Source organism: Dermacentor silvarum, chromosome 6, assembly GCF_013339745.2.
Source record: "Dermacentor silvarum isolate Dsil-2018 chromosome 6, BIME_Dsil_1.4, whole genome shotgun sequence".
Lineage (NCBI taxonomy): Eukaryota > Metazoa > Arthropoda > Arachnida > Ixodida > Ixodidae > Dermacentor > Dermacentor silvarum.
In genome coordinates this window covers 7892009-7914509 of record NC_051159.1, presented here as the reverse complement: position 1 = coordinate 7914509, position 22501 = coordinate 7892009, and the positions used below count along the sequence as shown (strand labels likewise).

The 22501-nt window shown below is 45.6% G+C and overlaps 2 protein-coding genes across 2 annotated transcripts in view; one reads left to right on the top strand and one right to left on the bottom strand.

Moving 5' to 3' along the window:
• The window catches only part of LOC119456414 (putative deoxyribonuclease TATDN2), a 362817-nt gene that overhangs the window by 262972 nt on the left and 77344 nt on the right, over window positions 1-22501 (top strand). The window lies entirely within an intron of this gene.
• LOC119455273 (uncharacterized) overlaps window positions 10065-22501 on the bottom strand; it is a 191245-nt gene continuing 178808 nt past the window's right edge. The window contains exon 12 of the mRNA XM_037716676.2: window positions 10065-10358. Coding sequence (XP_037572604.2) covers window positions 10266-10358 — 93 coding nt within the window. The 3' untranslated portion in view covers window positions 10065-10265. The remainder of the gene's footprint in view (window positions 10359-22501) is intronic.

Below are 22501 nucleotides of genomic sequence, written 5' to 3'. Positions count from 1 at the left end.
TACAAAACATACAAGATGGCAAAACCAATCCACGCGATGGTATGGTATGGTCCTTATCCGATTGCGCAAATCCTCGCGGCATCAGAGAGCGTCGTCGTCTTCCGTGCTGTCCTCAGCGTCGTCTCGAGCAGCGCTTGGTAACAATATGTTTCCTGTACGATTAGTATGGAGGTGATAAATAATTTATATGGAATTTATATGTATTCCGTAAGAAATATACGAAAAGCATTCGGAAAATATATGGCATTATTGGACTGGTAGAGGAAGGTTTCAGTACATTTCTTCAATTGCGAAACCAAAATTTTTTGCTGAGGAACCCGAATGGGCTTCTTTTTGCTGTTTCGAGCTATGCTCTCAGGTGGACGACAATTCTCTATTTCTTACAATTTGAACTTGCACGAAGAGACAACGACAACAAGAAAAAAAAAGTTAATCCATGTTTCCATGAGGATAAGAAAAAAAAACAAAGAAGAAAATGAGAAAATATTGTTCCTGGAATGCGCATGTGAATAATGTAGTTACAAAAACTGCCAGAGCGTTAACGTTAATCAACGTAATCTCAAATCTACACCATTTATACTAAAAAAACACTGCTCATATTTCTTTCGTTCGTCCTATCTTGGAGTACGCATGTTGTGTTTGGGACCCTCGCCAGAAAAACCTTGATTGACAAAATCGAGCGGCAAGGTTCGTTCTGGGGCGGTACAGGCGAGGGGAGAGTTGCACTCAAATGAAAAGCGAGCTAGAATGGGAAGCCCTCTCCTCTCGCCGAAGAAAACTGCGTTTGAAATTATTATTCCAAATATATAATAACAAGACCGGAATTAACAGAGACATTTATCTTAAACCACCGCATTATATATCTAAAAGAACTGATCATGACCTTAATATTCGAGAATACCAGACTAGAACGAACCTCTATGCTAATTCCTTTTTTTCTCGAACAGTAACAGAGTGGAATCAATTGTCTTGTGACCAAGTGTGCTGTGTTAATGAAGATTTGTTTTTTTCCAAGTTGTACCCCCCCCCCCCCCCCCCCCCCTGCTTACACGCCTTTGTGCAAAGCGGGGTATCTCTGAATAAAGAATAAAGAAACATCAGCCAATGCGTCTCAAATGTAACGGCGCCTTCTATTCTCAAAAAAAAAAAAAAAGAAAGAAAGAAAGAAAGAAAGAAAGAAAGAAAGAAAGAAAGAAAGAAAGAAAGAAAGAACGCGCTGGTGTTAATGTTTGTTTGTGTTTCACCCTTCCGTAAAAATGCCACACTCTCTCTATACGCGCAGAGGGTGAGAGCGATTTAAAGATCGCGTCTCTTCTGCCATGACCAATGGTCGAGAAACGCAATTCTGCATCTCGGATACGAAAAGATAAATAGAATGCGGAACACAACCGGGTCGTATGTCTATGCCAAGCCCCGGCCGGTGCATGGGGTCCGGGAGTCGTGTGCACCCGTTATTCAGAGCCATACATTGCCCCCACCCTTCACCCCAACACGAACGCGAAAGTGAAACAACTCCAAAGCCGCACGAGTCTCAGGATTTGATTATAGATTGCCAAGGCGGGCTATAGTTCCTCGGAATATGTTGCAGAATCCTTTATAAATCCTTCTCCCGATTTTCTTTCGAGACAGGAAAGGGTCAGGATTTGAAATAGGTTCCCCTTCTTGCATATACACGCATGCGCATATTCGGTATTGCACGTCTCTGGAAACTCGGGCTTCCAATATTCGCTGCCTATTCGAACGCGTTCCTGCACTCGCTCGCTTCTGTTTATTCTTGGCTTCTTTATTTTCCACCCCGAGATACGTTTTCTCTTTTCCATAATTCTCGTTCTGTCATCACCGTTTGCATCTATCTCTACCTAAGTTTTCTTCTGCCTTTGTCACGTCTCTTTGTCTACGGGACTGCTCAAAATTGCGACGCAAAAGCAATCCTTTCAGACTTACGGAAGATGCAGAAAATAGGCCGCACTCGGCTTTTGAGGAGTTCTCTTTTTGCAAGGAGAACCAAATAAACAAAAAACAAGATTGCTTTTGCAGCCTTCCGCAGAAAAGGTTTTTCGTTACACAAGGCGTGTCCGACGGAAACGCCGAACCAATGACGCCAGGAACTTTGCCTGCGCAAAGACCTGTTTGTTTTCGACCTGCTCAGTCTATGTTTTATTCTTTCCATTCTTCTCATCGTGATTCTCTCCTTATCATATGAATTTGCGATGCGTTGCAAGATGCAGTCTCGTTCAAAGGTCGATTCCACGGCGTTGGAAGAAATACGTACACACGCGCGCCTGGAACGGAAGCGCAGCGGCACGACGACGGAAGAGCACCCAGGAATGGCGAGCGAAACTACACGAAAAGCCCACACTGCGCTGAATCAACATTTCAAGATGACCAAATCAGCTCCAGGTTGTGCTTTGCGTCAGTTTTCGCCCTCCGATTCTAATCGTTCTCCGAACACAGACAGACATTTGGGACCGTCCAACATCGCCCCGCGAATTCCCCCCAACCCCACCCGCTTGCATAATCGCCGTCTCTCTCTCTCTCTCTTTCTCACACACATGCATCAATACAAACACACGCGCAAGCACACACACACGCACGCACGCACGCACGCATGCGCACGGGGACACACCGCTCGCCCTCTGTTCGTAGTCGATGTGCCATAATCTAAGCAAAACCAACCTCGATGCAAATTTCGACGTTAGTTTATTTACTACAAGGCTATGTAGACGCGTAAAACCCAGTGATGCTTTTTTTTTCTTTCTCACGAGCTAAATCTCGTTACTGATATTTACGCGCTGTCAGATGCAGGCACTGCGGCGCGCGGTTTCTTGCGAAGCCACTAAATTACTGAACCGCCCGGCCCGTTGTACAAGCACCCACGACGACTCTGTCATTTCCGGAGTTGTTAGTTGCCGGAGCGAGCTAGGATTAATGATCGTGAAACCAGCGCGTAGCGTGTGCGGAAAGTTTGGCACCCGCGTTGTTGTGCCATGTGTCTCGCTTTTCTCCAGCGGCACACGCTGTCTCCGGGCCTCTGACCATTAAAAACTCAAAGCTGAAGTTTAGTGGCTTTTAACAGTGCGCAATCACTCAGCCTGATTATCTCATCTTATGTATTATGTTGTCTTTGGCGCAAAATAGATACACACAGGAAATGTAAGTAATAGGCGTACGTTCGAAAGTGACTAACTTTGATCGCTTTCCCATAACTTAGTCCAGTGCATCTTCAATTTGCATAACAAAGCGCTGTGATTTTTTTCGAATTTCAGTCCAATTTGCAATCAAGAAAACATGGTGCAAAGATGCATAGCCAGCTCCGGCCTAATCTAAAGCCATCCCCATATTTAAGCATACGTATATTTCCATATCAAACTCGGCTTTCGAGAAGCCTCTATTCAGACACTCAAAGGCGAGCAGACGTGTCACTAATGCGTCGTCTGCGTCGCCTGCATGCATAGTCAAACACACGATGCATTAGTGACACGTCTGTTTGTCTATACGCATTCGGGATGATGTTTCTTGAAAGCCAAGTTTCATATGAAAATTCGTATGCTCGATATGAGACGGCTTTCATTAGGGGGGCATTAGGGTGGCAGTGCGCCTTTCTACTTTGTTTCCTCGGTTACAGATTACCCGAGAGTGTGCGCCTGTGACGTCCGTCCTACGTTCGCGTGCGTGTCTGTAGTTTGTGTCAAAGCATGCACACTCCACAAATTCAACCACTATATAACCCCACAGCAAATATTAATGAATGCTTCCTTCATTTTTCCCCCTTCAGGTGGATGCCGTATTCCTCGTTTGCCTGCGCCCGGTTTGAGACTGACTCCGTCACTTTAGCTTGTTCCCGTCGCATGCCCTTTTATAATTGCTATCGCCATTATACTGAACCTCGAGGCACGTTCGCGCCGCCGTCGTGTTGTCCCAGCATCGACAGCGCATGCGCGGCCCGCGCGTGGATGACAGAAGGCTTCTAGAGACACGCGCACTCGCGCAGTGCGTTTGGCTGCAAAATCGACGAAATGGGCTGCGCCTTCGCGCTACGTTCAGTCGGCTCTACCGGAGTATATGGTCTCCAAGATTTGTGCGCTATGGTTGGATTTGTTAGCGCGCACAAATCTTGGAGGCCATGACCGGAGCCAGGGCAGCACTCTGACTTGCGCTGCTGCCATGAACATCGCGCACACAAATTAGTGTTCCTGCGGGGCCGCTGTGCGTGTGCCACATCGTGGTGCATGCACTGGCCTGAGAGGAAGGGACAGTAAGCGACAAGCTAAATCCATCTACACTACAAAACCTCGCTCTGACGAGGTTGAAGTGGGAAGGCAATAATTCAGTGGCGTAGAGCCAGAAATATCTTTCGGGGGGTGTTTTACACCGCCGTTAAAAAAAAAAAAAGAAGAAGAAAGAGAGCCTACGCCCAAACACTATCATTCTGCTTTAATAACGTCGAAGGGTTAGTGTTTTGTTCACTGTAACATCTACATAAAAATACCACACACACACACACACACACACACACACACACACACACACACACACACACACACACACACACACACACACACACACACACACACACACCACACACACACACACACACACACACACACACACACACACACACACACACACACACACACACACACACACACACACACACACACACACACACACACACACACACACACACACACACACACACACACACACACACACACACACACACACACACACACACAATCACACACAAAAGCGCGTACGAAAAAGAACGCAAATGTACGAGAATATTCCTGAATCATTACTAAAACAGAAAAATAAGGGCCACTGTTTCAATTTCAACGCAGAACTGTCGGGCGAGGAAAAATAGCGCTACTGAAATATGGTCGTGGCAATACATGAAACTTCAGCGAGCTCCTCTACAAGCTGAACATTACGTAAAATCGTCCATTCACCTCCGCATCCTAATGCACAAAAAGTAGGACAGGAGTCTCTCTGCTCGCGTGCAGGCTCATTTTTGTCAACAAACCGAGACTCTTATTTTCGTTTTTACATTTTAATATATCGATGCGGTGTGTAAATAACATGGGTGAAAAGGCCGAAAGGAGTGGGAGGGGGGGGGGGGTATGCAGTGCTCAGAAAATTTCGGGGTGTTCTGGCTCCGAAACACCCCTCGGGGCTACGCCCCTGCAATAATTACTATGTTATATCTATTACTTGCTTATATCTATTATTGCATGCACTGCAATAACTATCTTTAGGAAGGTACCAAGGAAAATTTTACTTACTTCAGCGTTTCCATTCTTTCGTTGTATCCAGTTTTGTTATAACGAGGTTTGACAGCAATCGCATGTCAGGGCGGCGACAAACGCCGACGGTTTCCCTTCGGTGATGATGACGATTTATTGACATCCTCTTTGAAACGGGCAGGTGACAAATAGTCACCTAGCCTACTTGATTTAATCAGGTACGCTATACATGCTTTTCGTTTGAGCGTTTTTGTACACATCTCCTTAATTTTCTTTCTCATCCTCAAAATTTCTCTATCCGACTAGTACTGATATCTTTACTTGCAACAGATCCGGCCCTATCATTTACTCCCCTGCTTTTTTTTTCTCACCAATACTCTAAACGCCTCTTGCTTATCTCGAGTGCTGACCAGTTGATGCTCCTGCGCCCTTTAAATCCTAGCGTTTCTGGGAAGGTGTGGAGGTGGCGCTCTTTTTACACCTACATTGTGAGACGTCTTGGGCGCAGCGTTAAGCCTTGCTATATAGTTTTCAGTGCTCGCCTTTGGACAAAATTCCCAAGCTTATTTTTTATTTTATTTTCCATCCTCGACGGCAAAAGCATCGCCACCCACACTCTCACGTGGTTCCCCGCTCACATGGGAGGCCCCACAAACCTCAACGAGCTGGCCCACTCCAAGGTGCGAGGTCTCGCTTTCTGCGACCGTGGAGAACTCCCCCGCCGGCCCGCAGTGGTGGAGAACAGAGATCAACCGACCACATATAACGAAATTACGCAGCACATTTATCTCGGGAGGAGAGACTTTCCCCTTCCTCACAAGAAGTTAAATAGAGTGCAGGCATTGACCCTCAGATTATTGCAAACAGGCTCGTATCCCCGCTCGGCTTTATTACACAAGCTTTATCCCGACACTTATGCCAGTAGTTCTTGCAGGCACTGCAATGACTTCGCTAGCCTAGACCATATGCTCTGGCGTTGCCCCTCGTTACGAGGCACGGAACAAATCAATGAGGACAAGTGGCTCTCCGCTATCAATAGCCCCGATACCGGGGCGCAACTATGGGCTGTCCAGAGGGCCCACGATGCGGCGGTAGGGCATGGCCTGACTGTCCCAACGTGGGAGCGGCCCGCTGCGCGCTGAGTCGCGTGCCTCAGGACTTTCATTAAAGTTTTGCATCCATCCATCGGAGCTGCCCCGTTGACGTTGCTTTCAGATTTGAATAACAATACGAGCGTTGAAGGAAAAAAAAAACGCATTTCTATAGCCTATGTATTTTTGGCTTACTATGCGCTCATACCTTGTACTACGAACAAGGCAATAAGTGGCAATCGATCCGATATCCCCAGTCTTTTATTTTTCTAATGTTAGTATTCGAGTTAATTAGAAATTGCGCCTACATTTATTGCACGCTCGTAATCACGCGGTTTTGACTGAAGACCGAGCCGAAACTTCGCAACGACGGGCACAGCAACTACGGTCTTCCCGACGCTGACAACACATTTGCGGGAAGGCAAATATACCAATTATCACATATCGGAGTCAGCGTTGTATGGGTGTCAAATGTTAAGTGATACATATGTTTCCATGCTCATGGACATTAGCAGTATAGCGTTGCCAGCTACCCGGTTTGCTACCCTGACGGTCTATTGCAAAATACCCTGTAAATAGGCGCCAAAAGATTCAGAGCCATTCCACTACTGTGAATGTGTAAGCCAGCGAAGCTGTGACTATGGTGGGTCTGCTATAGTGAATTTATATATTATCATTATTGACTACATTGAGCGTCTTTGGCATGTTCGTCAAAGAGCATGGACACCGGCGTCTTGTCTTCGCCCGGCGCGATGGCCAAGTAGTGCGTTTGCTGCGCGAAGTCCGCACTATCGTCACAGACTATAGCGTATGAGCCTCAGCGTTCATAGCCGGCGCACACTTCACGGCATCGTCAGGATCCTGATGACAGGATCCTGGAAGATGTGGTTAAACGAGCGTCTGTTCCATAGCGAGTCCAAAGGGCAACTACTGATAACAGCGCTAGCGCGAACTATACGTCAGGAGACTAAGGGGCTCAACGGTTGGTGGGACGTGCCGCGGACGAGTATCACGACACTTGTGAAAGAGGCCTCGGCGGTGGCGAGGGGTATAGACGAGGCAACCTAAAGTTTGTCCGCGCGATACCAGCGCCGCCCACTCCCCTGGCGGAAGGATGGAAGTTTTGAAGGTCGCCGCCGGGCCAGTGCGCGCCCGTGTTCTCTACGGCGCGAGCGACCGCGTGCGTTGTTTTCGTGACGGCGAGCGCGACCTCATCAACCAGGAAAGGTGGCACGCAATACTGCTGTGTTGGTGATTGCCACAAGAGCCTCGAAAAGTCGAAAGCCGCCCGTGAAGTTCTACAGAATTCCGGAGAGGTGGTACGAGGAGGACAGACGACAAGCGTGGATAACTGCAATGCGCCGAGTCAAGTCACGTACTTTCGCATTCGCGTGCAATATCACGGCCGCTCGATAAAAACGCAATAGTAATGTGCCTGTATTTAGCGCATGGCCGTTTGTTTAGACGTGTCGCGTAGTTGAATCGTACAGTGACATCCGCCGTGTTAGCTTAGCGGTAAATGCACACGTGTAGCGCCGCTAAGCTCGACGACGCGAGCTCGATTTCCGGCCACGGCGGCCGCATTTCGATGGGGCGAAATGCAAGAATACAGTTCTTGCCATGTACTTTGATTTTTGTGCACGTTAAAGAACCCCCGGTGGTCAAATTTATTCCTGAGACCCTCCATTACAGCGTGCCTCATAATCATATTGTGCTTTTGGCACGTAAAACCAGCGAGTTTAATTGATTGTACTGTTCGTTCACTCGCGATCGGCAAAGAGGAGCTCAAGATAATTATATCCTTTTTCCAAACGCTGTAACTTAAATTCCTAGTTGTGCAGGCAACAAATAGGGCCGCACGTTACTTGTCTTTTGTGTGGTGGCACTTCGTATTTAATGCAAGCTGCGGTCATCGCAAGCGTTGGTAAGCGGCAGATCTCAAAGGAGCTGCCCGAGACGCGCGCGTTATGTTTGTTGCTTGGCCACGCTTTCTGGGTTCACAATATCCAAGCATGCTTTAAAGTAATTGCCACCTTGCAATTTCTTCCTGCTTCACTATTCCCGCCAAGAATCTTCGTTTCGTGTAGTAGCCGGCCATCGGTGTGAGCTTACTTTAGCTGCGGCGGGGCCATTCGCCCGACTAGAAACTAGATTTGCTTTGATGAGGCATGTATCGCTAATTCTTGCGCTCGTGCTGCTGGTCCCAAGGTAATCGCTGGTTACCGCGACCTGGGTTCATTTCGCGGAGCAGTTTGTACGAGTGATTTCTCATGACCAGTGAAAAGATACCTTGCTCAATAAGGCAATGAGTTGCCATGACTCTAGCATTGAATAAGGCATGATATACATTAAATATTTATACAGCATGATATAAGGCATTATGCACATATGCAGTACGTACATCGTTAATTAATTTTATTGGCTTACTGGTGCCTAATGCATGTGTTCTTTCTGCTCCGACAGTGTTGATACCACAAACTCCCTGGGAACCAAAATGAGAGCAGCCGTGTGTGCGCGCCCAGCGACCAACGAAACCAACCACAATCGTCGCCGTCTCTGCACATCTCTGCAAGCATGCATGACCGCTTTGTGACTGCATCATAGAGAAATAAAAGTGACTAAATTACTGAACTCGGTGTGTACCTCTAACTCGATGTCGTACACAATCTTGTTGGACACCTCCGACGCGCACTTGGCTTTCACTGTCACGTCACCGCCCACAATTTGTTCAACACCACACACGTGTGGAAGCAGACGCTCCCCTTTCTTGAGGTTGCAGCCACGAAAAAAAGCTGTTGGCATCGGCAACCGTCTTGAAACCGCACTGCAGTCTTTGCGTCGCTGTTCAGCAAGCAGGCGATCTGCCGCCTTCGAAAACGGAGCGCCGTGAGCACGAGCAGCGAAGGAAAGCGCGGGCGAAACGATGTAAACAAAGCGGAGACTGCACCACGGCGCGACCGCGCTGCTTGAAATTTCCACATTGGGGGCGCTGTCAGGAGGTGCAGCAGCGCCTTCTGGCGATCGTTTTCTTGTCTATAACAATGGGCCATCCATCATCCGTTTTGACACTTGTGCTAAGGCACAAATGGCGGGAAACCGCCAGACACTTGGAGTCAAACCACCACGCGATGGAGCCGAAATGGTTGTTCTATGCGTCGGTTTGTTGTTCTACGTGTTGTTGGATGCCGTGCCGAGTCCGAGTACGTGCTCGGCACTCGCTCGAGCTCGGCACGGCATCTAACGGCTTGAGCACCAACCGAGGGGCGCCAACGAGCCGGCTACGGAAGAAGACGACGCTCGAGCCAATGCTGATGATGGTTGTTTTTTTCTACACGGGGACACGATCCTGGGGAACCTAGCCCTTAACAGCTTCGCTGTAATTAATGTTTTTGATGATGATGATCCACCACGAGAACCGGTTTTTCGCTGATAGTGCCAGCTGCCGGTTCTACCCAGCACCAGCAACGTCATTTGCCGGCTTTCAGGTTCTCCCTAAATTTGCACATGACAAGCTGCCTTGCGAGCGCTCCGTCTGGCATTTATACACAGCAGACAACCGAATTGTCAGAGACGAATTCATTCGTATTTCCCTAAATTTTCTTCAATGTCTTAAAAGTCCTGTATCTCGTTGTCATCTCGACATCCCCATATCGGTGTGTTGTTCGCAGGCCATTCATATGCCACTTACTATGCGTATCACCACTTCAATAAGGCCTCGTTCTGTTTGTATTTTATTGTAGTACGTAAAAAGAAATCACGCTCCTCATTTTCTCGGTGCCGTTTTTTGTTTTGCCTTGGCAAAGGTGGCAACCCCAATTGGCAGCAAAGCTAGAACGTTGCGTGTTCAAACAAGAAAGCTCTGCTGTGGTCTCAGCATTTTACACCATGAGGCGTCGCTAAAGGAAGTGCTGTCTCAAGGTCGTTGCCACGGTCACAGCAGGTGCCTTGTTCGCCGCCGAAGTGCCGTGCTTATCGGAGGCTTGCCAACCAGGGAATGGTGCATGGCGGTGGCCAGGCTGCTGGGCTATAAAAAAAAAGTAAAGAAACAAGCGAGAGGGAAAAAAAGCAAGCGCTGCAGTTAAAATATTGTTATCATTTGTATTATAATCTAGCAGGAACTTCATTACGAGTGTACTCAGGAAGCATACAAACGTGTGGTAATAAACTAGAACTTCGGATAGCGGGCGAAAGACGACCCAATACACATGACACGGTGCTTGTGAACTAGCGCAATCACATTGCTTGTTAAGGTACTCAGCTAAATCAAGAATAAGAATGCATGTGCGTAACCGTCAGTACGTATGTTGCTCTTACTCGCAGTAATTTATTTATTTATTCAATCATTTATTCATTCATTCCTTCTATGTACTTTTTTATTTATATTTTTCCTATTGCACTCAGGGTTTACATATGTTGTAGCATTTCAGAAGGTAGGGGTTACAGTGTTTGAACTGTACATAACCGACATTGTTTTTCTTAAGCGGCGCCTACGTCAAGCTCCACGTGAAACTAAACTAATAGCTTATAATGCACATCTTAGATCGAATCTAGAATACGCTATCTCAGCTTAGTTTACGTCGACTAACGAATTAATTAACATGCTAGAGGCAGTACAAAGAAAAGCAATTAGATTCATCTGAAATAAATATCGACTTACAGATTCTCTGAGTGCTGCACTATAAACTGCCGGAATATACGCACAATCCAAAACCGAGCCACACTCGCACGGTTGAAATTACTGCACCAGTTATTTCATAAAACGTTAAATGTTAACAGTTCCAAGTACTTTACCATCGCAAACACTAGAATAAGACGACTTAAGCATTCGTACACCTCAAGAAATATCGTTTTCAAACTGACTGTTTTAAATACTCTTTTTTACCGCTATAGCCATAAGGCAGTGGAATGGTTTACCTTCCACTATCCCCCATAGTTTGTCGCTTACACATCTTTTTTTTTTCATTAATTGAAAATTACTTACTGGGTTCTCAATTATGAAATTTAACTATTGTGCACCCTCTTCACTTGACGTCACTGCACTGAATTGCTAACCTTCTTTGAAACGTTTTTGTAAATACTGCTAGAAATGCATATATATAAATACACTTACCCCTCTTTATACTTCTCACTTTAATGTTGTTACTTATTATGTTTGTTACTCGGATTCCGTATTTGTATTTTGTATTTTTACTACGCCTTCGTTATGTTTATTGTTTGACCTTGTGCCCTTCCTGCAATAATCCCTTATGTTATTGGCAGTATGTTCTAAATAAAAAAATAAATAAGGATAAGGCATTGCAAATAAAACAGAGTAAATATATTAAATGTTGTATGTTATACATACTTACACACCTTAAAAAAGCTGCTTTAAATACTTAATAAGGTTTAATCGCCCATTCGTCAGAAAATATTGGTGCGGTGTGGAATCGATGGCTCTCTGTATATAGACAGAGAAGTGATGAGGGACGGGCAGGGAGGTTAACCAGGCGGAGTCCGATTAGCTACCCTGCACTCGGGAAAGGGGACTAAAAGATGAGAAGAAGGAGTGAAGTTTGCAGTTTGTACGGAATCACACACAATGGAGCGTTCGTCATTCAGTGCATCCCAAGCGGTCGTGTAGGCTGGCGCATCTCAAGAAATGCGGCAGCGCTTTTGTAACTTTGCACACCGCAAATGCACGAGGCCTCGGTCCCAGGTTCCTCTCTTCCGTTACTGTCACCTAAGTACCCTGAAACAGTCGAAAGTGCAAGGCATCCCATCTTCGTACGTGGGAAGTCACACGGAATGTGCTTTATGGTGTCTTACGCGGGGGCCACGTGTGTTGCGATTGAAAAGGCTTTTTCGATTCGCAATGAGTAGACGTACAAGGGACACCTATTCGTAGACCGTATAGCAGTAATCGGGTGGCAGGCAGATGGTTCCACTCCCTCGAAGTTCTCGGAAATAGTGAATGTGAGTATGTAACCGTGTTTTGGTGTGCTATGGTGATAAATATAATGTATACCCGCAGAAATGTAATGGACAGATAATATTCGTTATGATCATAGATGTTATGAAGTAGGGGAATGCGGGAGAGCTTACGGCTTCTCTTATTCTAGTTCTAGTTATTCTAGTGGGGGAATGTTGGGACGGCTTTCATATCAGTGAAGGTGGCAGTTCGACGATAATCAAATAAGTGGAATCATTCCGAACGATTCTTCACGAATTTTTAATGACCTATTCATCTTATTATCTATGGTGGGACATATTTCGCAGATGCGGAGTGTGAGGCCAATGTTACGGCGCAACCACACAGAACCGATTTCTCTAGTACACATTCGCTATAACGAATTCATCAAGATAGGAAGTGGACGTCGTTGCTTATTTTACATACACGGTGTGCCTCTACAAAAGTAACAGAAGCGCGGCAAATTAAATGTAAAATTTGGGAACCTTGCAAAACGCAATACTGACACACGCCTTGAGTACGAAGAGCTTGGATCTTTCGAAATTCTTCATTATACAGGCGACTTCATTATAAAGATCGTGCACCGCTAGAGCTGGCTAAGCGCGCTCAACCGGACCAACCCGTTATTTACCATGAATTTAACAAGGACTTAGTGAAATAAGTCACTAAGGTTGTTTTTTTTTTGCGCTCTTTGTTTGTCGGAATATGTTGCTGCAGCTGGCCTTAAAGGTTCACGGCATGCTTTGCGGCGAAATGCGGAAGCGAAGAAATGTAAAGATGTTCAGGTCGTCTAATCGAAGAGGCGTTCGACTCTATAGAGATGGCGCGCGCACTTTTTCACAGAGACATACAGCGTGCACAAGAAGCTACTCAAATTTCACCCATCTATGTTACTTACGGGTGAGTAGATGATCCTGAGGTAAACTTGTTGTCACTTTCAGCGGAATAGGGGCAATGAGGAGTGCATGACCTCTTTACCCTCTCATGCACATGTCAGCACGCAACATCGATTCATTTCTGTTCGGCGCACAAGAATCTTTACCAGAGGGCCAAACCCAGGAATTTTGGAAGTTGCCCCTTCGGCACTTTGTTGACCTTCGGCGTATTAAACCAGCGTAATCCAATGTGTAGCATTATGAAAAAAGCCTACTTCAAAAGATCGCCGTTGTTAACAAAAACTAGTTGAAACTAGGGCCCGATCGCTTCTATATATATATATATATATATATATATATATATTATATATATATTCTGGTCTTGCTTTAGCGCGCTCAGTTTGAGTATGAGGAAAAAATTGGTTTGATCCTCTTACATAGAAGCGGTATAGAACACGAAAAGTGAAAACGTGTCTTCACAGAAGTAGTGTAATGTTTATTATACATTGATATATAATGTCTATTGGTGTTTTGGTGGCTAAAGCGCCCTTGGCGTTGAGGCACCCACGCTGACGCCTGGTGGCACTCTCCTCCATCACGACTACCACGTCGATGACCATGAGCAACCGTCGTGCATATGGAAGCTGCACTACGTTGCACACGCTAGCACAACGCGAAAGACGAAGCACGTAACTGACACACTAAGACAACGCGCAAGACCAAAGCACGTAACTGAATCGTCACCGAGTCAAATCAGCGCGTACAGCGCGTCGTAATTTGCAGCCTCCGCGATCAACTTCAGAATGAATATTAAAAATCGAGCCCCTCGGTTCCCTTTCTTCTCGTTCATTACATAACGAGGGCTCGAATCCGGCAACATTGATGCCTTCAGGGAGCATATGTGGGTTTATTGACCAGTTGCCATCACCCAAAAAGATCACGAGCTCGTGACGCCTGCGGCAGAAAAGGATGTTCCACATCCGCCCCTAGGCTTGTGAGTGGTGGCGCTGGCTAACACTCCCAGAGTTAGTTCTAGTTGTAAAACATAAATACCCCAGAATGCGGATGGGAAAACGGTTCCGCGGTAGCTCAATGGTGAGAGCATCGCACGCGTAATGCGAAGACGTGGGTTCGTTCCCCACCTGCGGACAGTTGTTTTTTCATCCGTTTTCACTTCCATTAATTTATCATTTCTTTAATTCAATTAGTGTGTGCAAGTAATTTCCCCTATGTTGTTCTTGGTGTCAATGTTTGTTCGCTTCTTATGATATGAATATTAAAAATCGAGCCCCTCGGTTCCCTTTCTTCTCGTTCATTACATAACGAGGGCTCGAATCCGGCAACATTGATGCCTTCAGGGAGCATATGTGGGTTTATTGACCAGTTGCCATCACCCAAAAAGATCACGAGCTCGTGACGCCTGCGGCAGAAAAGGATGTTCCACATCCGCCCCTAGGCTTGTGAGTGGTGGCGCTGGCTAACACTCCCAGAGTTAGTTCTAGTTGTAAAACATAAATACCCCAGAATGCGGATGGGAAAACGGTTCCGCGGTAGCTCAATGGTGAGAGCATCGCACGCGTAATGCGAAGACGTGGGTTCGTTCCCCACCTGCGGACAGTTGTTTTTTCATCCGTTTTCACTTCCATTAATTTATCATTTCTTTAATTCAATTAGTGTGTGCAAGTAATTTCCCCTATGTTGTTCTTGGTGTCAATGTTTGTTCGCTTCTTATGATATGAATATTAAAAATCGAGCCCCTCGGTTCCCTTTCTTCTCGTTCATTACGGAATTTTAAATGGCATCAGCCGCAATGATCTCGCGCGCCAGTTGATTGTGACTGCGTCCTATAGATATGATGACGCATCTGTCGAATACTGGTTTCAAAATTCAATAGTAGAGTCTTGCTATGCATGTCTAGGAACCCGCTCGATGAAATTTTCTTATTAATATTGTAATCCTATATAATTATATATATATATATATATATATATATATATAAGGGCCCGCATTATCTTTTATATTCCTTGCGAGTGTAGCTGGGACAGCCGGTATAGCGTGGTCGATGCAATAAAGACCAGTTGGTACAGTCAGCGCTGTGTCCTGTGCCTTTCAGCCGTCCTCCCGTGTTCTCGCTGTTTCAGCATCAGTCACCAACTAGCTTACGAGTGCACACTAGTGCAATCGAGATGTAAACATGACGGTGCGGGGCAAGCTCAGCGCCGGCTCTACCGAGATTTGGCCGGGAGTTGGCGCAGAAACGTGTATAGCGAGCTTGACTTCACGACCTGCACGAGCAGCTTAAGTACTTCTCCGCCAATTCCTTGTCAAACTACTTTCAGGCATTACGTCTAATGCGATGTACAAGACTGCGCTCGAGAAAAGCATGCCTGGTAGACGGCGCCGGCATTCACTGGCCAACTACAAACAAGAACAAGCAGGATTCGGCGGGTTCTCCTGGCCGGCGCAAGGCTGCCACAGGGATCACCGCCTTAATCTTAAGTTCTCTCTCTCTCTCTCTCTCTCTCTCTCTCTCTCTCTATATATATATATATATATATATATATATATATATATATATATATATAGGGTTTCAAAATTAAGTTTTACGGAGTTATTAGAAATCGCCTGTGGCAGGTAGCATAATTCTGATCGTTGAGCTGGGTTATTCGATGAGGCGGACATTAGCAGCACGAGCAATCGAAAAACATATTCAACTAAAAACCAAGAATTCACTAATTCACTTCCTAGTTAATTATTTTACGGCACATATTGCAATTTACCAATTGTAGCCGGTGAGCTTGCAAGACGCATCCACTTGAAATGAATTTCCAGAATGACACCAGTTTCGAGATATTATTTCCCAAAGTGTGGCATGAAATACGTGGGCGTTCCAGTTACTTTTGCGCTTCAGTGTATAAAACAGCATTTTGGTAAAAAAGTAAATGGAACAACAGTGCATTTTTACGGCGAGTTTGATGACGCATATCTCCAAACTGGTGTCTGGGAGCTCAATTGGTAAGAGCATCACACGCGTAATGCGAAGACGTGGGATCGTTCCCCACCTGCGGCAAGTTATTTGTTCATCCATTTTCATTTCCATTAATTTATAAATCGTTTAATTCATTTAGTAAGCACAAGTAATTTCCCCTATGTTTTTTGGCTTCTTCATCATCGCGGACGCCACATTTGGGTACTACAGGTCGAGAAGCGGCGTAAGCAAGAAACGTGACAGCATGAAAGCAACGACAGGCGCGTCTTGCGTCGAACGTCAGAGCGATAACAACGATAAACCGGTGAAAAACAATCGTCGTCAAAAAGCAAGACAGTGCGTGCATGATAATACGTTGCACTGACGTCATCGTAGTTGCCATCTTTGGGTACCAACGCGGTGACAGATCGCTCCATGACGTCACACGAAAACTATCTATATGTGTGTGTGTGTGACGAAAAAGTCATGATGTTAAACCGAACACTGAGTTTTATTTCTTCATTGTGCGCGCTTACTCTGTCTCATTCACGGTCATCCTGCTGAATGACTGTGAACGGTCACAGGTTCCCCCTCTTCCCGGAGAAATGGTGAGTTTTCTGGGACAGTAATACCGGCGCAACTTGCTGAAATGCACAATGTCGGTAGTTCTGCGTAGCGGTATCGCGGATCGGTTAATCTCGTAATTCGCTGTGGACATTTAGTGGATTGTTTTGTAAGGTCCTTCCATCACTGCATATAGTTTTCCTTGGTTTGGATGCCACGGTGTCTCGTAGAGCACAAGGTCACCAACTTGAGGTTAACTTGGTAGAAACTTTTTGTCGTATATAAGCTTTTTTTTTTGTGGTATGCGAGGGAATTACTAACTGCAGCCTTTTTTGCCTTCTCCAGATTTTAGGGCTCACTGTTTAACAGCCGAGGATAAGAAGGTATTCCATACATCAGAAAAGAAGGTGGATATCTGGTCACTTCGTGTGGAGTGCCGTTGTATTCATGAACGACCTCCGAAAGATGTTGAATCCATGGTTTGCGAGGCTCTGCATTGCTTTTGCATTTGAGTCGAGTCACTATAGTCTGATTTGTGCGTTCATTCATGCCGTTGCACTGTGGATGCTGAGACGATGTGAAGAGCTGATGAATGTTGTATTTCAAGAACTGTTTGAATTTGCCTGCGGTGAATCCTGTTCCAGGGTCAGAGAGAAACTTATTCGGCTTTCCAGCAGCCGACCTTGTTTTTCAGGCAAGATATGTAGGCATCAGATGTCTCACTTTTGTGAGCAAACGCCGACACACAACGCGTTGCGTGATCTATCGCCAAGTGAATGAACTTCTTTGACGAGCCGTATTCCGCAAAGCCATCGATAGTGTCCATGGCAAGGAGTTCGAAAGGCTGTTCTGCAGTTGGTAGAGACTCCAATGACCGAATCGCTTGCTTTTTGGCTTCTTGCATCTCTGGCATGTATCGCAATGACGGACGTATGTAGAAACATCACTGATAATTTCTGGCCAGTAATACTGCGGTGAAAGTATTCAGCAAGGTTTTCTTCACTCCAACGTGTCCAACCTGGCGGTGGGCTTTCTCGAGAAGTCCCAGTCGGAGTGCATGAGGCACATACACTTTTTTAATACCCTTTCCTTCTGACAATGGTGAGTCCATTTTTGATCGTGTGTTTGCAATGTGGACGGTCATCTCGGTGGTCTTGAAGCTCTGGTATGAAAATAAGTTGGATGAACAGGACTCCGAAAAAACGCGTCTGCTTCGATGTTGTCGCTGCCTTTCGGATGTCGCATGTTGACGTCGTACATAGATAGCTTTAAGGACCACCTAAATAGGCGTCCGCGAGAATTTTTGATGTTCTTAAGCCACTCTAAGGCAGCATGGTTGGTTATGACAGTAAAAGAGGCTTTCCATGCAGGTAGCAATGCCACTTGTCGACAGCGTCAATTATGGCCAGACATTCGAGCTCTGTTATTCCGCAATTCTGTTCGTGCTTCAGCAATTTCAGTGAATAATAAGCCACAGGGTGTTCGTTTCCTTCGTCATCTGGTTGTTTCAGATGACGAACAGCTCCGATGCCTACATTTAAAGCATCACAGTAAGCAACGAATGCTTTGTCGGCGTTGAATATTTTCAGTATTAGCGCTTCGATAAGCCGTTTCTTCATGTCATTAAAGGCCTTTTCACATTGAACGTCCCATTTCTATTGGGTGTCCTTGCGTAGCATTCTTGTAAGAGGATAAACGATGCTGCTAAAATGGGGAATCTATTGCCGGTAGACATTGATGGTTCCTAGAAATCGTTGAAGGCCTTTCTGACTTGTTGTATTTGGAAACCGCAACACTGCTTCAGCGTTGCCCTTTTTGGTTGCCACTGTGCCTTGAGAAATTCTGTGTCCAAGATAGTCAATAGAATTCTGAGCAAAATGACACTTATTGAATTTCAGCTTAACATTCTCCATATTCAAGGCTTCCAATAAAGCTTGCAAGTGATTTACATGCTCCGGAAAGTATTAGCAAACACTACGATGTAATCGAAGTAGTTGAAAACATTCTTTAAATGATGCTTTCTGATTATTGATTTTACAGACCTTTCAAATGGGGTGGGGGCGTTCTTTAGACCAAAAGGCATAACTAATAATTCATAATGGCCGTGAGATGTAACAACAGCCGTTGTTGGAATGTCCTCTTCATGCATTTGAACGTGCCAATATCTTGATGTTTTACCTAAAGTTGAAAGGTATCGTGACGTACCCAAGTTATCTAGCACATCATCGATGCGCGGGATAGGCTGATAGTCTGATATAGTGTAACGGCGTTAAGTTTCCGGTAGTCGATGCACAAACGGGTACGGCCTTCGTCTTGCTTTTCAGCAAGAATGACAGGTGCAGCGAAAGATGAGAAAAATGGGCGTACTACACCTTGTTCGAGAATACAGGCAACTTGTCTTGCAATCTCCGCTTTGTCGGCCTGGGAGCATCGGTATGGCGGTCGGGGAATGGGAACGTTAGTGGTCAGTGTATAGCGGTGTTGCTCACTCGCGATGTACCCGAAGTCCATTTGGGACATTGAAAAAAAAAGATGTCTTCATACTTCTGAAGAACGTCCTTCAACGCTGCTTGTTGAGACTCCTCGAGATGGGTCATGTCAACACTTTGCAATGAAGAAACGTCAACGCTGAAGACTTGTTTTCGATACGTCGGAGGGGATTGGATACTATTGTTGCCTTGATACAAAGTCATGGTGTTCAGGTTCAATGAGAGGTTGAAAAAGCAGGCATTTTCCAGGCCAAGAAACAGTTGTGTCTTCATGCTTTGCAGCACATGTGCTTGGACTGTCTTTCTTAAGTTTTCTATTTGGAGCTCTATTTGCAGCGACCCAAAGTTTTTGTTGATGAGGTGACTTGTTGAGCGGTGATGCATGGATCGTTGAGTAATGGCAGTTTTAGAGCTTTGAACACAGTCTCGTTGACGCAGGTAATGGTAGCTCCTGTATCTAGAGTCGGGCTCACTGTATTCCTGTTCACAAGGGCATCAAACCCTATCAACATTGCTTTGGGTCGCTCTCGCTTCCACGGCGAGGGCATTCGTCGTGCCAGTGAAGCTTTTGCCTCAGTCTAGCAGAGGCGCAGTGATGGCACTCATCGGGGGGCACTCGTGGTGGTCCTGCTGAGTCATGTCGCTTCACAGCAGGATCAGACTGTGCCATTGCCCGCCTTGCTGAACGGTGAATGTCGGCCCGTTGTAAACGCGAATCTTCTTCCAGTGCAGCCAAAAGCCACTTCGCTGGCGTTTTCTATGGAGCAAGAGCCGAAGGCCCATCAAAATCCACAGGGAAATGCAGCCCACGTATGGGGAAAAGGAAAGGTGCGCTCAAGACGTTCGTGGCAAGACGACGATTCGCGTGCAACGATAAAACCAAGGCAGCAGTCCGATGGTGGTTCCACAGTCGGCCGGACGAATTCTGCCACAGGGGCATCTCAAATTTAGTGCAGTGATGGGAAAAATGGCTTAACCGCTGTGGCGACTATGCGGAAAAATGCTGTAAGGTACGTAGAATAGTACGTATATTTGTAATTACCTGTATGTACCTTATTTTGGCTAATAAAAGAATAGGGGTAAGGACTTTCTGATTAACTCTCGTATTAAGCTATAAAGAAATGCGTGAGCGATGGTGGGGTCGAACATTTGTGTTCCACAGAAGCCCAAGGCTCAAATCATTAGGCCACCTTCACACGCATGCTCCTCTCGTGCCAAAGTCGCTGCTTGAAACGTCTGGCGCATGCGTCACGTGCAAGTTTCTCGCATTCTTCCCTCGTGACCGCGAGCGCTTTGAAACGCTGTGTCAGAGTGCACCGCCTTCGGGATTGGCCCACGTTTTTAGACCAAACGGTGACATACCCATAGTGGGTGAAGTCTGCCAATAAGTGCCAACGCATTAAATAATTTCGCAAAGTTTATCGATGCGACAGGGTCACCTCCCAGCATCCAATATCATTTCAGTCGATTTGAGGGAATTTTTAAATCTTTTTGAGGTGGTGGCAGTCGAGTTTGGAGTTGAGTCAATGTTGCGTGATGACAGCAACAAGAACAGCAGAGCATTGGCTGGCGGGATTCGCAATTATTCAATGAATTCTGTTTTGAAGTTTAAATTAATATATGGGGGTTTACGTGCCAAAACCACGATCTGATTATGAGGCATGCCGTAGTGGGGGACTCCGGAAATTTGGACCATCCTGGGGTTCTTTAACGTGCACCTAAATCAAAGTACACGGGTGTTTTCGCATTTCGCCCCCATCGAAATACGGCCGCCGTGGCCGGGATTCGATTCCGCGACCTCGTGCTCAGCAGCCCAACACCATAGCCACTGACCAACCACGGTGGGTTCAGTTTTGAAGTTTCAACTTTATTTTAGTATCGGAGACAGACTGAGTGAAACCACAAGTGATACTACAATCAAACGGAAAGTTGACATGAAGAGTAGAGACTTGGGCATGTTGGTAGTTCATGTTTAAAATAAGAACAGCGCGATATACAGGCACAGACGAAGCGCTGTGTGTGTCTTTCTTCGTTTGTCCCTGTTTCTCGCGCTAACATTATTAAAGCGAAAGCCTTATATGTCTCGTTTTGAGGTGACCTTGAAAAGTGGAGTCAAAAATCGGAGAAAAAAAATCGGTAAAAGATAAGTACGAAAATCGATAACTCAATAAGATCCTTACAAACCCTATAACATTACATATCCATCGATAGGTAATTACATGAGGAATGTAAATAGTGATACATTATCATCGTAGTCATTAAATTATTAGCGAAAAAATGGGTAAAAAAACCGAAAAGGAGCCCGGAACCGAGAATTATTATAGTAATGGGTAATGAAGGTAAGGATAATGATAAAAAATGGGTATACAGAAAGGTGAATGAAGTGAATGAAGAGTGAATTGATGGTGAATTAAGAGTGAATCGATGGTGAAATAAAGGGGATAAATTGGGTGATATGAGTCAAATGAAAGGCAATGATGACATAGAGTGAGCTAAGATAATAAAGATTAAATGAGAGTAAATGAAGGTGAATCAAGCGGTGATAGGGTGAATCAAGAGTGATGAAAATCGGAAATTTGGAGTAATAGAGCAAACTCTTCCTGTCTCTTAACGTTACTCCTAAGGAACGAAAAATCTTAGGAGTAACGTTAAGAGACAGGAAGAGAGCGGTGTATATCAGAGAACAAACGGGGATAGACGACATTCTAGTTGACATTAAGCGGAAGAAATGGAGCTGGGCAGGCCATGTAAGGCGTAGGATGGATAACCGGTGGACCATTAGGGCTACAGAATGGATACCAAGAGAAGGGAAGCGCAGTTGAGGACGGCAGAAAACCAGGTGGGATGATGAAGTTAGGAAATTCGCAGGCGCAAGTTGGAAAATGCTAGCGCAAGACAGGGGTAATTGGAGATCGCAGGGTGAGGCCTTCGTCCTGCAGTGGACATAAATATAGGCTGATGATGATGATGATGAGAGCAAACTAAGTGTGATGGAAGCAAAACCGAGATGATAGAGTGAATGAAGGTGAACCAAGCAGTGATAGGGTGAATCAAGAGTAAATCAAGTGTGAATTAAGATTGAATCAAGGGGTGTTGGAGTGGCGGAGTGACTTGCAAAAACATATATGTGATACTTGATGTTCCAAGTGAAAGTGACTCAGCAAAAAATGTGCTGAGTCACGGTCGGAGTTTGGTGAAATAAGGAAGACTTTCAAAATTGACTTCGAGAAATATAGGTTCGGAGTGAACAAAAATAAGTGGGCAGCTTGCACTAGTGGTACAAGGCTGGAGTAAACAGCGGAGCTGGTGATCAACGTAGATGCT